Raw genomic sequence first — 17,310 nt, forward strand, 5'->3', positions numbered from 1 at the left:
CAATGGAAACAGTGACACACTTTATTTTGGGGGCTCTAAAATCACTGCAGATGCTGACCGCAGCCATGAAATTAAAAGACGCTTGCTCCTTGGAAAAGTTATAACCAAGCTAGACCGCGTGTTAAAGAGCAGACATTTCTTTGTCAACAAAGGTCCGTCTAGTCAAAGCTATGGTTTTTCCAGTGGTCATGTATGGATGTGACAGTTGGACTATAAAGAAAGCTGAGCTCGGGGAGGTGGTGATAGACAGGGAGGCCTGGAGTGCCGCAGTGCATGGGGTCGCAAAGAGTCAGACACAACTGAGCGACTGAACACTCCTTTATCAGTTTTAGAAATCTGGATTATTTTTTTAAGAACAAAATATATTTTAATCTCCTCTGACTAAAAACTGTCAGAAACAAACTCAGTCTAATACTTTTATTAGATACGCTAGTGACCAGGTGATATCTCTCATTTCCAAAATGTGGACTAAGAATTGTAACTTAAGGAAAAACCTGAGACATACAAAACGGAAGTATTTTTACCGAAATTAGATATTTCCCCTCATGGAAAAAAGTCAGGTCACATGGTTTTGGAAAAAAAACACCCAGCTTTCCCCTTGTGGTCAGGTGGGAGCACTGGTCTCCCTGGGCCCAGACATTTAAACCATGGCAACAAGGCAGAACACACGCTGGATCCAGAACCTCACAACAAACACGACCTACAGATATTTACTTTAATAACTGAGAGCAAAAGAGAACCTTTTTCCAAATGAAGTCTTCCTTCAGAACAATTTTTCCCAAAATGTTTAATACAGTGATTTTCTGTTTCTAGAGAAGACTAGACTTTTCCCAGTCCTTCCCACGCGAACAGAAACACTACCCTCCAGCCCCCACCAAGGAGGTGCTCGCAGGGGCGGGGCGCCGCCCCTCTAGGAGCTGAGCACGATTAGCTTGTGGAGCTGGTACAGGAAGGTGTTCTTGCCCCTGCTGCTCTCCCGGTCCACCTGCTCCATCACCAGCTTCGGATCGACCTGTCGGGGCAAAAGGGCCAGTCAAGTTCTGCAGCAGCGCTTTTCTAGACAGAGAGTAAAACAAAGTTACACACACAGAGACCTCACGCGTGTGTGTGTGCAGAGAGGGCAGGAAGCACTCCTTCAATGTCCCAAGAATATTTATAGAACGCTTCTCTACTCCCACAACACCAAATACCATACATCCGCTATGCCGTCTTTCAATTCGTCTCAACAATACAGTAACCTTTACTCAGAAATCTCCCACGCATCCTTTCATGCAAACATGAACAGTAACTTCACAGAGGCATTAGAGCATGTGTAAGTTTTCTGAAACCCATCAACCCCAGAATGAAACTCTGCTTCCTAACTAAGTCTTGCTGTTAGCTTCACACCCCCATGGAGGCTGTGGGAGAGGCGGCCGGTGCACCCCCCACGTCCCTCCCCGAGGGCAGAGCTCATGCACGTGACAGAGCAGCTCCAGTAATCAGTGCTCAGCGCTCTAACAGGGGACCCCGTCATGGGGCACATGGACAGCAGGAATGCTGCAGCAGAAGTAACTGTCAGACCTGGAGCAGAAAACACCGTCTCCAGGGGCAGCGTCTCACTTCCCCTGCCAGAGGGATGAGGAACCAGTGCCCTAGCTGGTTTATTTATAAAGACAGCCTTGGCTCTAGGATTGCTGCTGTTCAATCACTAAGTCATGTCCAACTCTCTGTGACCCCCTGGACTGCAGCACACAGGATCCTCTGTCCTCCACTATCTCCCGGAGTTTGCTCCAAGTCACATCCATTAAGTCAGCAATGCCATCCAGCCATCTCATCCTCTGTCGTCCCCTTCTCCTCCTGCCCTCAATCTTTCCCAGCATCAGGGTCTTTTCCAGTGACTCAGCTCTCTGCATCAGGTGGCCAAAGTATTAGAGAGAGGTTCAGCATCAGTCCTTCCAACAAATATTCAGGGTTGATTTCCTTTAGGATTGATTGGTTTGATCTTCTTGCTGTTCAACTACCTTCTCCAGCACAATTCAAAAGCATCAATTCTTCAGCACTCAGACCTCAGACTTCTTTAAGTCTGAGTGCTTCCTTAAGTCTCACATCCATACGTGACTACTGGAAAAACCACAGCTTTGACTAGATGGACCTTTGCTGGCAAAGTGGTATCTCTGCTTTTTAATATGCTGTCTAGATTTGTCATACCTTTTCTTTGAAGGAGTAAGCGTCTTTTAATTTCATGGCTGCAGTCACCATCTGCAGTGATTTCGGAGCCCAAGAAAATAAAGTCTCTCACTGTTTCCACTTTTCCTCCATCTATCGGCCATGAAGTGTTGGGACCAGATACCATGATCTTAGTTTCCTGAATGTTGAGTTTTAAATCAGATTTTTCACCCTCCTCTTTCACTTTCATCAAAAGGCTCTTTCGTTCTTCTCTGCTTTCTGCCATAAGGGTGGTGTCATCTTCATATCTGAGGTTGTTGATATTTCTCTTGGCAATCTTGATTCCAGCTTGTGTTTTACCCAACCCAACGTTCCTCATGATGTACTCTGCATGTAAGTTAAATAAGCAGGGTGACAATATACAGCCTTGACGTACTCCCTACCCAATCTGGAAGAAGCCCCTTGTTCCATGTCCAGTTCTAACTGTTGCTTCTTGACCTGCATACAGGTTTCTCAGGAAACAGATAAGGTGGTCTGGTATTCCTATCTCTTTAAGAATTTTCCATAGTTTGTTGTGATCCACACAGTCAAAGGGCTTCCCTTGTGGCTCAACTGGTAAAGAATCCACCTACAGTGTGGGAGACCTGGGTTTGACCCCTGGTTGGGATGATCTGGCGAAGGGAAAGGCCACCCATTCCAGTATTCTGGCCTGGAGAGTTCCATGGATTGTACAGTCCATGGGGTTGCAAAGAGTCAGACACGACTGAGTGACTTACACTTCACTTCACACAGTCAAAGGCTTTAGTGTAGTCAATGAAGTAGATGTTTTCTGAAATTACCTTGCTTTTTCTATGATCCAACAGATCGTTGGCAATTTGATCTCTGGTTCCTCTGCCTTTTCTAAATCTAGCTTGTGCATCTGGAAGTTCTCGGTTCACATACTGTTGAAGCCTAGTTTGGAGAATTTTGAGCATTACTTTGCTGGCGTATGAGATGAGTGCAATTATGTGGTAGTTTGAGTGTTCTTTGGCATTGCCTTTGGGATTGGAATGAAAACTGACTTTTTCCAGTCCTGTGGCCACTGCTGAGTTTTCCCAAATTTGCTGGCATAATGCATGCAGCACTTTCACAGCATCATCTTTTAGGATTTGAAATAATTCAGCTGGAATCCCATCACCTCCACTAGCTTTGTTCATAGTGATGCTTCCTAAGGCTCACACTCCAAGACGTTTGGCTCTAGGTGAGTGACCACACCATCGTGATTATCTGGGTTGTGAAGATCTTTTTTGTACAGTTCTTTTGTGTATTCCTGCTGCTGCTGCTGCTAAGTCGCTTCAGTCGTGTCTGACCCTGTGCAACCCCATAGATGGCAGCCCACTAGGCTCCTCTGTCCCTGGGATTCTCCAGGCAAGAATACTGGAGTGGGTTGCCATTTCCTTCTCCAATACATGAAACTGAAGTTGCTTAGTCGTGCCTGACTCTTGGCAACCCCATGGACTGCAGCCTACCAGGCTCCTCCGTCCATGGGATTTTCCAGGCAAGAGTACTGGAGTGGGGTGCCATGGCCTTCTCCGTGTATTCCTGCTACCTCTTCTTAATATCTCCTGCTTCTGTTAGGTCCATACCATTTCAGTCCATTTATTGTGTCCATCTTTGCGTAAAATGTTCCCTTCATATCTCTAACTCTTTCCCGACGAGATCTCTAGTCCTTCCCATTCTATTGTTCTCCTCTGTTTCTTTGCATCGTTCACTTAAGAAGGCCTTCTTAGGTCTCCCTGCTATTCTCTGGAACTCTGCAGTCCGTCAGGGTTTTATCTTCCCCTTTCTCCTTTGCCTCTGATGTCTCTTCTTTTCTCTTGGCTCCAGGATTAGAGCTTAAGATTCCTCCCTGGGCTCCTTTCCTGAAATCACATTTTATCCTCTTCTCTAAATCTCATGGGCAGGAACTGTCACGGTGCCCAGCGTGGGCCCTTCGACACTTCACAAGTGTTGTGGGCCGAATCATGTCACCCAGACCCCCAGTGTGACAGTATTAGGAGGCGGGCCTTTGGGCAGTAGTCAGGTTAGACAGAGGTGAGGGGGAGGCTCTGGATTAGTGCCCTTACAGGAAGAGACCCCAGAGAGCGTGCTGCCCACTCTCTGCCACGCAAGGGCACAGTGAGAAGGTGGATGTCTCCAAGCAGGAGGAGCGCCCTCGGCAGAACCCCACCGTGCTGGCACCTTCAGCACCCACATCCAGCCTCTAACCCTGTCACAAAATAAACTGCTGCTGCTTCTGCCACCCAGTGGATGGCATATCGTTATGACAACCAAAGAAGCCTAAAACAACAAATGTACCCTAAATGCTCATCCAGACATTCACACCTGCTCTATCTAGAAGTAAAGCACAGAACAGGAAAAACAAGAGATCTCTTCAAGAAAATTAGAGATACCAAGCGAACATTTCATGCAAAGATGGGCTCGATAAAGGACAGAAATGGTATGAACCTAACAGAAGCAGAAGATATTAAGAAGAGGTGGCAAGAATACACAGAAGAACTGTACAAAAAAGATCTTATTCATGACCAAGATAATCATGATGGTGTGGTCACTCACCTAGAGCCAGACAACTTGGAATGTGAAGTCAAGTGGGCCTTAGAAAGCATCACTACGAACAAAGCTACTGGAGGTGATGGAATTCCAGTGGAGCTATTTCAAATCCCGAAAGATGATGCTGTGAAAGTGCTGCACTCAATATGCCAGCAAATTTGGAAAACTCAGCAGTGGCCACAGGACTGGAAAAGGTCAGTCTTCATTCCAATCCCAAAGAAAGGCAATGCCAAAGAATGCTCAAACTACCGCACAATTGTACTCATCTCACACGCTAGCAAAGTCATGCTAAACAATTCTCCAAGCCAGGCTTCAGCAATATGTGAACCGTGAACTTCCAGATGTTCAAGCAGGTTTTAGAAAAGGCAGAGGCACCAGAGATAAATATTGCCAACATCCACTGGATCATGGAGAAAGCAAGAGAGTTCCAGAAAAACATCTATTTCTGCTTCATTGACTATGCCAAAGCCTTTGACTGTGTGGATCACAATAAACTGTGGAAAATCCTGAAAGAGATGGGAATACCACACTACCTGACCTGCCTCTTGAGAAACCTGTATGCAGGTCAGGAAGCAACAGTTAGAACTGGACATGGAACAACAGATTGGTTCCAAATAGGAAAAGGAGTACGTCAAGGCTGTATATTGTCACCCTGCTTATTTAACTTATACGCAGAGTACATCATGAGGAACACTGGGCTGGAAGAAGCACAAGCTGGAATCAAGATTGCTAGGAGAAATATCAATAATCTCAGATATGTAGATGACACTACCCTTATGGCAGAAAGTGAAGAGGAACTAAAAAGCCTCTTGATGAAAGTGAAAGAGGAGAGTGAAAAGGTTGGCTTGAAGCTCAACATTCAGAAAACAAAGATCATGGCCTCTGGTCCCATCACTTCATGGGAAATAGATGGAAAAACAGTGGAAACAGTGTCAGACTTTTTTTTTTTTTTTTGGCTCCAAAATCACTGTGGATGGTGATTGCAGCCATGAAATTAAAAGACGCTTACTCCTTGGAAGGAAAGTTATGACCAGCCTAGATAGCATGTTAAAAAGCAGAGACATTACTTTGCCAACAAAGGTCCGTCTAGTCAAGGCTATGGTTTTTCCAGTGGTCATGTATGGATTGTGAGAGTTGGACTGTGAAGAAGGCTGATTGCCAAAGAATTGATGCTTTTGAACTGTGGTGCTGGAGAAGACTCTTGAGAGTCCCTTGGACTGCAAGGAGATCCAACCAGTCCATTCTAAAGGAGATCAGTCCTGGGTGTTCATTGGAAGGACTGATGCTAAAGCTGAAACTCCAATACTTTGGCCACCTCACGCGACGAGCTGACTCACTGGAAAAGACTCTGATGCTAGGAAAGGTTGGGGGCGGGAGGAGAAGGGGACGACAGAGAATGAGATGGCTGGATGGCATCACCGACTTGATGGACATGAGTTTGAGTGAACTCTGGGAGTTGGTGATGGACAGGGAGGCCTGGCATGCTGTGATTCATGGGGTCACAAACAGTCAGACACAACTGAGCGACTGAACTGAACTGAACTGAAAAGATGATTAGCCTGGGGTCTAACTTTTCACATACAGTATACTCTCCTGAGGGCTTCCGGTGGCTCAGGGGTAAAGAATCCACCTGCCAATGCAGGAGACTCAAGTTCAATCCCTGGGTCAGGAAGACCCCTGGAAGAAAAAAGACAACTCACTCCAGTATTTTGTTGGGAAAATTCCATGGACAGAGGAGCCTGGAGGGTTACAGTTCATGGGGTTGCAAAGAGTCGGACACGACTGAACAACGGAGCAACGCACTGTCCACAAGCGGCAGGCTGCCTGCGGCCTCGCCACACGGACTGGCGGCAACGCCCACTCCGCCGTCCGCGCCTCTCTGCTCTCCTGCGTCCTCCACCCTGAGCCCCTCCCGAGGGCCCTCCCTGTCCGTCCTGGGGGCGGACGGCCCACACCGCCTCAGGTTTCTCGCTTACCTGATTCCACTCGTATGGCTTCTCGGGCCACTTAGGAACAACCTTCTCTCTTGGTTTCAATTGGCAGAACAAACTAAAATTTTAAAAAAGAGAGTTTAAGTCATCTTAATTATATGTTAGTAACTGAAAACACTACTAGGATATTTAAGAAGAGATTTAAACTCTACGCACTTTCTCTCAGGACTGTAACTCCAGCAAGGTTTTTAAAGGTCACAATTTATGTAATTGTGATCAGAGAATATTTAATCCACTATACATTCAAAAGGGCTTCCCTGATAGTTCAGCTGGTAAAGAATCCACCTGCAATGCAGGAGACCCAGGTTCAATTCCTAGGTCGGGCAGATCCACTGGAGAAGGGATAGGCTACCCACTCCAGTATTCTGGGGCTTCCCTTGTGGCTCAGCTGGTAAAGAGTCCGCCTGCGATGCAGGAGACCTGGGTTCGATCCCTGGGTTGGGAAGATGCCCTGGAGAAGGGAAAGGCTACCCACTCCGGTATTCTGGCCTGGAGAATTCCATAGACTGTATAGTCCACGGGATCACAAAGAGTCGGAGACAACTGAGTGACTGACTTTCACTTTCATACATTCAAACGCAGGAAAAGAACCGAGCGACGGGGCCTCTAAGGCTGACCGCTGTGCTCTGTGTTCCCCTGGTAACCAGTGGAAGCAGCTCCATTACCGAACTTCTCTGCGTCACTGAGTCAAGCTCTGGGAGACGAAACAGGAACTTTTGTACCATTTACTCTTAAGCAGCTGTGACAAACTGGAAATGTCAGAGGCTGAGATAGAGGATTCCAGCAGTGAGAGAGTGAAGAAGTTTGCAAACCTTCTTTCACCGCCTTCCTCCACTACTATAAAACCAGACACGACTGTCCAAGGAACACATCTGAAGGCTCTGGATATTAACCAAAAGCAAACAAGTTCAGAAGCATTCATTCAAGAAAAACTGCTGAACTCTAGGCAGCAAGAGTGGAGTCTGAGGAGTTCAAGCCTGGGGCTGTCCCCAGCTACACTCACACCCACCCCAGCAGCTCGACCTGGCACTCCAGAGTTCCGGGGAGCTGGCCGGGAGAACAAGCATCCTCATGGCCAGATTGAGTCCAGCTGGTCTGCAGCTGAGGGGGAAGCCTCACGCCCGGCAGCACTGCCAGACAAGCGCAGGAGGAAATGAAGAGGAGCCTCTGGCCTCGGTCCTGCCTGGGCCAGTGTGGACCAGCAGACGCCCCGGAAACGCCCGAGGGAGACCCTGCGGCCGAGAGCGGCAGAGGTCCTGCCTGGGGCCAGTGCGGACCAGCAGATGCCCCGGAAATGCCCGAGGGAGACCCTGCGGCCGAGAGCGGCAGAGGGCCTGCCTGGGGCCAGTGCGGACCAGCAGACGCCCCGGAAACGCCCGAGGGAGACCCTGCGGCCGAGAGCGGCAGAGGGCCTGCCTGGGGCCAGTGCGGACCAGCAGACGCCCCGGAAACGCCCGAGGGAGACCCTGCGGCCGAGAGCGGCAGAGGCCAGCGGGGCTCCCAGACAACCCCAGGGTGATGGACCAGCCGCACACACAGGTGCAGAGGAGCCCTACGAAGGCCCCCAGCCTGCCGCAGGGCCCTGGCAAAATATACAAGCCAGAAAAGAGTCTACCACTGCCTGAACTCTAGAGGCACTACCAGCCCACACACAGACCCACCAGCACAGGGCGGAAGCCTTAACGATCCAGGGGTCCAAACCCAACTTCTGATTCATCAGTGGCCGAGCACTGAGCAGTGCAGACACAAGGATAACCCCTAACAAGCCAGGAAAATAAAAAGAGAATTAAAAAAAAAAACAAACAGCCATCAGTGGCCTGACAACATGGCAGGGAAGCCCATTCTGCAGAATTCTGCAGGGAATAATCAAAACCCTACACTAATATACTACATTCCCTAAAATACGCAACGTTTAGCAAAATATAGGAGAAACAGGAACGTGTGACCCATACTCAGGACTACAAAGGAGAGCGGGCAACAGAGGCTGACTGAGGGGCTCGGACGTGGGTTTAGCAGGTAAGACTTCAAAGAGGCCCCTGTGAGCATATACAAAGAATTAGAGCAAAACATGGTGATAATGGCTCCAAGGTAATCTCACTAAATGTTTAAAACTATACACGAGAACCAAAGAGAAATTTTAGAATTGAAAGGTACAATAACTAAAATGAAGACGTCCTTACAGGAATCTGTAGGTGTGAGACGGACGAACAGAGAGTCAGTGAGCTTGAGGAGGGAGTGAGGGTCGTTACCCAACTGAACAACTGGGAGCAGGGGAGGAGGGTCAAACGCCCGGAGCCGCCTGAGCCCCGCGGGCCAAGGCCAGTTGTGCACAAGCACGCGCACAAGGGGGGCCAGAGGAGAAGAGACCAGAGGCAGGGCAGCAGGAAGGCTTTCAAAACCACAGAGATGCCCTTTTAATTAAAAGGACAGGAAAAGGTACGTCATGAAACAGTAACCAAACAGTAACCAAACCAAGCAGAATAGCTGTATCAGACAAAGTAGACTTTTAAACAAGAAATGTTATCAGAATAGAGATTTCATAGTGATAAAACAGCTAATACCTCAGGAAGATACAACAATTATAAATGTAAACATGTCTAACAGAGCCCCAAAAGACATAAAAGGAAAACTGACAGAGTTGAGAAGAGATATACTTCTATTTCAATAATTAGACATTTTAATATCCCAGTTTTGATTTTCACAGAACTAGAGACAAAATCAGCAAGCATACTGAATCCTAGACCACCACCCACCATGGACCCACCCAGCATCTACAGAGCACCCCACCCAACAACACATATATTCTTCTCAAGTGAACACAGGGAAAACTTCCAGGAAAGACTATGTGCCAGGCCATAAAGCAAGTCTCAATACATTTTAAAAGAAATTATGAAAGACTGAAGTCATTCATTCCAGTACAATGCCTACAACAGAAATACATTATATATTAACAACATAAAATATTTGGAAAATCTCAAAAAATACTTGGAAAATCTCAAAAAATATTTGGAAAATCTCAAAAAATATTTGAAAATTAAACAATATGCTCCTAAATAATGCATCAAAGAAGAAATCACACAGGAAACTACAGAATACTTTTAAAAGAATTAAAATCAAAATACAACTGATCAAAAAGTACAGGATGCAGCAAAAACAGTAATGGAGGGGATTTTACAGGTTTAAATGTCTGTAACAGAAAAGAAGTTCTCAAAATAATAATCCAAGCTTCTAAGTTACGAAACTGGAAAAGGAGCAAGTAAGGCCTGAAGCAACCAGAAGGAAGGGAATAATTACGATGAGAGCAAACATCAATGAAACAGAAAAGATAAACATCAGGGAAAATCAACGAAGATAAGCGTTAGTTCTCTGAAGAGATCAACAGAACTGATGAACTTCAGCTCCGCTAACCAAGAAAAAAGAGAGACAATAAACACACACAACAATCCAAACCAGCGAACGGGGACGTGCCTGCCGACTGAACAGAGAAAAGGGTCTTGGAGAGGATTCTGAACAACTCTATGCCAACTAGTTCACTTACATGAACTGAGCAGAATTCTTAGAAAGACACAAATTATCAAAACTGACTTAAAAAGAAATAGAAAATCTGAATCGACCTAAAACACAAGATATTGAAGTAGTAATTTAAAATCTCCCCACAAAGAGAACTCCAAGTTCAGATGATTTCATTGGTAAACTCAATCAAATATTTAAAGAGATAATATCAATGCTATACAAACTCTTCCTGAAAACAAAGTGGCAGGAAACACTTCCTAACTTGTTCTGTGAAGCCAGTGCCACTCTGATATCAAATCTGACAAAAGAAATCAAAGGAAACTTCAGACCAGTGAGTGACCCTCATAAACACAGAGGGAAAACCCTAACAACATAAACAGCAAACGAGTTTATCAAAAGAATTACACACGGAGTGGAATTCATCCCAAGAATGCAAAGTCAGTTACAACATCCAAAAAGCAATTCATACAGTGAGCAGCTCTCATTCCTGTAACTCTTGTAACCAGTCACTCGTGAGCCTCCTTCATGAGGATCCAGTGCGGCTGTGGTGCTGGTATCCCTCTGATAGGAACTCTAACTCAGTGTAAAGCCCCAAAGGACTGTTACTTATGTTTATTTTATATTGTACTATATTTTATTCATAGTGTTGTGTTTGTTTCAGGTGTACAGCAAAGTGATACAGTCATATATGTATATATACGAATTAACAAAAGCAGTTCCCGTCTTTTGATAGGGAGCTCGTGGTTTATAATATAAATGGCCTTATTTTGAGAGAGGGATAACTTAGGTATGGCATTGGGTTTTTTTTCTTTTTGCAACTTGAGGCAGTTATAAAATAACTTAATGTAGCTTTTTGCAACTGTGTATTCTATAGTATCTTTTTCATTTGGTGAAATTTTAACTGTTAATGTTTATGGCGTTGTGCTTTGTACCATTTATTAAATATCATTTAAAGAAAAGACACTGTATAAATTGTAAAAAACACAATTTTCTCACAGACACAAAAAAGGCATTGGCAAAATGTGACATTCCCCCCCGCCCCGCCCCGATGAAAGCGGCCAGCGCACTGGGAACAGAAAGGAACCCCTGCAGCCTGATGGAGCCGCCACAGGAAGCCTGCAGCAGCACCACACTCACTGGAGAAGGAAATGGCAGCCCACTTCAGTGCTCCTGCCTGGAGAATCCCAGGGACGGCAGAGCCTGATGGAGCCACCACAGAACGCCTACAGCAGCGCCACACACAGCGAATGACAAGGGTTCTCCCGAAAACTGGGACCGCGGCAAGGACATGTGCTCTCATCACCTCTGCTTAACAACATACTGTGGGTTCTAACCAGCAGAAGAAAACGGGAGAAAATCACGAGCATACAGACTGGAAAGGAAGAAGTAAAACCGTCTTCACTCATAGATATAGTCCTGTTTGCAGGAAACCTTAGAGAATCTACAAGAAGTACTAGCACTAACCATTTAATAAGGCCACGGGATAAAAGACCAGTATACAAAAATCAATTGTTCATTTGTAGCAATGAACAATGCAAATAAAGCAAATCATTTAAACGCACAATAGCATCAAAAAGACAAAAATATTTAGAAATAATTTACAAAAGTGAAAGCACTACACACTGAAAACCATGGAAAGTGTTAAGGGGAACTGGAGGATATCTAACAGACAGTCCATCTTGGCGGGCCCAACAACTCAGCATTAAGATGGCTATTCTCCTCAAACTGATGTGCAGATTCAACAAAATCCCCATCACGAGTCCTATAAGCTTTACTGGAGACATTGACAAGCTGATCCTAAATTGTATATGGAAGGAAAAGGATCTAGAAAAGTAAAAGCAACATTGAAAACAAAGAACAAAATATAAGGACTAATGCTACTCAGCTTCAAGAATGACTATTAAAACACACAGAAGTCACCAGAGCAAAACAGGAAGTTCGTAAATAAACCTTCACACTCGGGGCCAGTTTATTTCTGACAGGTGCCACTGTAATTCAATGAGGGAAAAGAAAGTTCTTCAGCAAATGATGTTCTAACAGATAATCTGATGTTGTAACAGCTGGCGGCTCTCATGTGAAACACAAACCTCAGAGACTCTTACACGTCATACCACAGTCAAAGATCACCTCGGAATGGACCAGAAACCTACATACAAGAAGCTGGTGCAGTGGCAAAGAATCGCCTGCTGATGCAGGAGACACAAGAGACACAGCTTCAATCCCTGGGTCAGGAAGACAGCCTGGAGAAGAATCCACTCCAGTTTTCTTGCCTGGAAAACCCCATGGACAGAGGAGCCTGCCCACGAGGTCACGAAGAGTCGGACACGGCTGAGCAACTGAGCACCAACATGAGGGGACAGAGGAGGACACTTCCGTGATGTCGGACAGAACGCCAAAGCTCACCCCACACCAAAGACGGAGCGGACACACCAAAGCTGAACCTCGTGTTCCTCAGAGTGGAAATGAAAGTGCAGACGAAAAGACAAACCACACGGTGGGGAGAGCATCTGCAAACTACAGATTCCTAAGAGACTTTCAGCAAGCACTGAGAAAGAATGTCTACAACGCGGTAATAAGGTGACAATCAACCCAACTGAAACCAGGGGGAAGATCCAAAACATCAATAACCTCAGATATGCAGATGACAACAACCCTTACGGCAGAAAGCAAAGAAGAACTAAAGAGCCTCTTGATGAAGGTGAAAAGGGAGAGCGAAAAAGCTGGCTCAAAACTCAACATTGAGAAAACGAAGATCATGGCACCGGGTCCCATCACTTCATGGGAAAGACATGGGGAAACAGTGACAGAGTTTATTTTTGGGGGGCTCCAAAATCACTGTAGATGGTAACTGCAGCCACGAAATTAAAAGACGCTTGCTCCTTGGAAGAAAAGCTATGACCAACTACTCAGCTTGTTAAAAAGCAGAGAAGCTGCCGACAAAGGTCCATCTTGTCAAGGCTATGGTTCTTCCAGTAGTCATGAATGGATGTGAGTTTGGACTGTGAAGAAAGCTGAGTGCCAAAGAATTGATGCTTTTGAACTGTAGTGTTGGAGGAGACTCCTGATAGTCCTTTGGACTGCAAGGAGATCCAACCAGTCCATCCTAAAGGAGATCAGTCCTGAATGTTCACTGGAAGGACTGATGCTGAAGCTCCAATACTCTGGCCACCTGATGTGAAGAACCGACTCATTGGAAAAGACCCTGATGCCAGGAAAGATTGAAGGCAGGAGGAGAATGGGACGACAGAGGATGAGATAGTTGGATGGCATCACCAACTCGATGGACATGAGTTTGAGCACACTCTGGGAGTTGGTGATGAACAGGGAGGCCTGGTGTGCTGCAGTCCATGGGGTCGCAAAGAGCCGGACACGACTGAGCAACTGAACTGCACTGCAAGGCCACTAGATTAACTACAATAAAAAACTCACCATCAAGCGCAGGCAAGGATGTGGAGAAAAGGAAACGGTCACACATTGCTGGTGGGGATGTGATCTGGGAGTCACCTTGAAAACCAGTTTGTCCATTTCTTAAAAAATTACCAAGTTTACCATACAACCTACCACTTCCACTCCTAGATATCTCCCCCAGACAGAAGAAGAAACACACCCATTCAAAGAGTACATGCCTTTCCAGAGCAGCATTACTCAAAACAGCCTAACACTGCAAACAAGCCAAGCATTTCAACAGCTGGAGAACGGGCAGACAGAACATGACAGACACACAGTGGAGCATCAGTCATTAAAGACAATGAACACATCACGACACAGACGAACCTCAGACACACTCAGCTAAACAAACGAAGCCAGGTGTTTAAAATCATTGGGTCAATCATAAAAAATTTTCAGAGAAGACAAATCTGTGGAGACCATAAGAGGCCAGTGGTTGCCTGGAGTTTGAGTGGGGACAGCAGATGCTGCCAAATGGACAGGAAGAACTGGTGTTTCTAAAAACAGCTTTTTTGAGGTCATTATATACCATAAACTAATTCATTCTAAGTATGCAATTTAATACTTTTAGTAGATTTACAGCTTTGTGTGACTATCACCACAATTCTGTCCTAAGGTTATTTATAAGTAAGCTTTGGGGATGACAGAAACATTGTAACAGAGTTGTGTGGGGCTTAGCACAACTCCACACACTTACTAACAACCACTAAACTGTACCCAACCTCCCTCCCGCCCCGCAGAGCCCAGCAAGCCAGGACGAGGCCGCCGGCCTTGGGGCTGGGGCGGGGGTGCCCTCAGGACACGCAGGACAGAGCCAGCCCCCCGGGCGAGCTGCGGCCTTGCTGCTGCAAGCACAGCTGCGTCGGGACAGTGCCTCTGACACCGGGGAGACTTGCTGCTCCTCCCACGTGGCTCTTGCCAGGGGTCTCCCAGTTTTGTGAGCACTTCCAATGTTTACAACACAGGGTACCTTCAGTGCTGGTCACGTGGCGCCTCCCCCGGGACACACACACTGAGATGACCTCTGTGCTGTGTGTGTGAACGTCAACATAAAGTGCTCCTCAGCCTGTCGCGGCGGCAGAGGCAGCGCTGTGTCTGTCGCCTGCGGCTCGCTGTCAGCTGGTTCCGGCGGCCCAGGCCACCACCCCGGGCCGGGCAGGGGCTGCGGCCAGCCCAGGAGAGAGGCTGAGAGCAGCTCGCGGGACCCAACGTGCCGAGGGCCTCTGTCTGCTCCTCCCCCCTGCGTCCTCCCCACCCCCTCCTCTGAGCCCTCCAGGCTGACCCGGCCTCACGGGCTGCCCCAGTGCGGGCCCCGGTCGCAGGGCTTCTGGTGGCCTTGGTCAATGGGGAGTCCAGCAAGCGGCAAGTCAGAGCCAGCTGGGAAGCTCACGAGAGGGACCCAATTCCTGTGAGATGTCCTCGAGCCTGGGGCCCTCATCTCTCTGCCCTCAAGGTGCCCATCATGGACTCCCTTTGCCCTGCCCGTGCCGTTTGGAGGGCTCTCTTTAGTACACTGTTTTCAAACCGCTCCACTTCCTGCCCGGCTCCCAGCGGACACCTGGGACACGGCCTGCAGCTCCCAGGAAGCTGAGGCCTCTGTCCCGGCACCTCAGAGACACGTGCCCACTTCAGAGCCTTAACCCAGCACAATGCATTGTGTCACAGACAACGCAAGACACTCACAGTTCAGACAGCTAAGAAAGAAGCACGCGTGGCCACACAGCTCACCCTAAAAGTTTCTGGCGACTGTTATCCTGTAACTGCGCAATCCTTTCCGGCCCAAGAAACTTCGATCCATTCGGTCCATCGCACACGAGTTTGTTGACAGCAGCTCTGAGAATATTAATCTGTAAATAAACAGCAATATACATGCTCACATGGTTCTACTATGACTGAACCTCAATCCACATTTAAATAGATCATAAACATTCGATTTAATATTTTCACAATTATCATCAGTATGGTTTCTGGAACAAATTATCAAAGCAAAAATAACACCAGTAAAATGAAAGTGTTAGTCCCTCAGTCGTGTCAGAGTCTCGATGGCCCCATGGACGGCAGCCCTGGACCAGGCTTTTCTGTCCATGGGATTTCCAGCCTGAACCAGGCTTATCTGTCCAGTGGGTTGCTATTTCCTTCTACAGGGGATCTTCCCAACCCAGGGACTGAACCCAGGTCTCCTGCATTGCAGGCAGATTCTTACTGTCTGAGCCACCAACTATCATAATTTAAGAAACAATGACAAAAGGAAAAAAAAAACAGTAAGGAAGGTTCAGACTTTTCTAAAAAAGTCTAAACTTCTCTAAACTTCTGTTCTAGAATGTAGTTTAGCCCATGGGGCTACACTGTTCAAAACCGACTCGTATCTCATGAACAGGAAGCCCCTGTATCTGCGGATTCAACAAATCTTGGATCAAAAACATTCAGGGGGAAAGAAAAAAAATAAACTCCACGAAGTTCCAAAAAGCAGAACTTGAATTTACTGAACACTGGCAACTATTTACCGAGCATTTATACTGCGTTAGGTGTTAAAGGTAATCGAGAGACAACTTAAAGTCCTGGACTGGCTGAGAGCTCCCCTGGGGTCGCGCACTGGTTCCTTCGTCCACGGCGGCGCTGGGTCTGCATCGCTGTTGCGGGCCCTCTCTAGTTGTGGCGCGGGGCGGCTCTTCGCTGCGATGCCCAGGCTTCTCATCGCCGTGCTGCTCTTGCTGTGGAGCACAGGCTCCAGGCGCACAGGCTCCAGCAGCTGCGGCACGTGGGCTCAGCTGCTCCGAGGCACATGGGATCTTCCCAGGTCAGGGACTGAACCCGACAGTCCCCCGCACTGGCAGGGTGATTCTTACCCACTGCACCACCAGGTAAATCCCTTTGTTTTCTAAGTAAAAATAAAAGACACCTTTTTCATTTTCACCCAGAACTTTGTTCAATGTAGTCACTGTTTTGTTCCACTACCTACTGTGATTTTTCAGGTAACTTCATAACTACTTCTTTCCAAAAACTTTTTATCTTTTTGAGAAAATAACTGTTCCAGGTGCCTTTTACGGTCTTAGAGGGAACTGAAATTTTTCCCATTCAGAGAATCCTGTAAAGACCAAAATAAACAGACATCCAAAGGTTCAATGTCTGCTGAATACAGTGGATGAACTGAACTCCCCAGCCACGCTGTAACAGCTTTCGCCCAGCCTTCAAAGAAGCACACTGTCTGTGTTACTATGATGGAAGATTAAATGCTTTCTGTTGACTAATTCCGGATGCTTTCGTCAAGTGTTGCCTTCCGCTGGTCTAACTGGAACCACTACTTGCTGGAATTAATCGTTTGGTTTTCCAGAGGGAGCTCATAATAGAGGACGCCCTTCCAGTCCCACCATAAACACATCACCTTCTCTGGATGAAGACTGGCCTTTGGCGTGGTTGGTGACGGTTCATTTCACTTGCCCCATAATCCTTTCTGTTCCACATTAATGCCCAGGATTCACTTTTCAGAGCCCATCACAACTTGTTTTAAAAACAGAATGGTTTTGTTATGTCTAAGTAAAGAATCACATGCAGTAACACAATCAAGAAGGTCTTCTTCACTTATGTGGAACCCAAACACTATCACGATTAACATAACCAGGCTGGT

The 17,310-nt window shown here is 46.8% G+C and overlaps 1 protein-coding gene across 1 annotated transcript in view; it reads right to left on the minus strand.

The window, feature by feature from the left end:
* Positions 1 to 350: 350 nt before the first annotated feature.
* Positions 351 to 17,310, minus strand: part of TDRD9 (tudor domain containing 9) — a 101,197-nt gene continuing 84,237 nt past the window's right edge. The window contains exons 36-38 of the mRNA XM_088829868.1: positions 15,414 to 15,532; positions 6,711 to 6,783; positions 351 to 1,012 (exon numbers count right to left, since the gene is read on the minus strand). Coding sequence (XP_088685994.1) covers positions 911 to 1,012; positions 6,711 to 6,783; positions 15,414 to 15,532 — 294 coding nt within the window. The 3' untranslated portion in view covers positions 351 to 910. The remainder of the gene's footprint in view (positions 1,013 to 6,710; positions 6,784 to 15,413; positions 15,533 to 17,310) is intronic.

Source organism: Moschus berezovskii, chromosome 21, assembly GCF_049115385.1.
Source record: "Moschus berezovskii isolate FMDL1 chromosome 21, NW_MosBer_1.0, whole genome shotgun sequence".
Lineage (NCBI taxonomy): Eukaryota > Metazoa > Chordata > Mammalia > Artiodactyla > Moschidae > Moschus > Moschus berezovskii.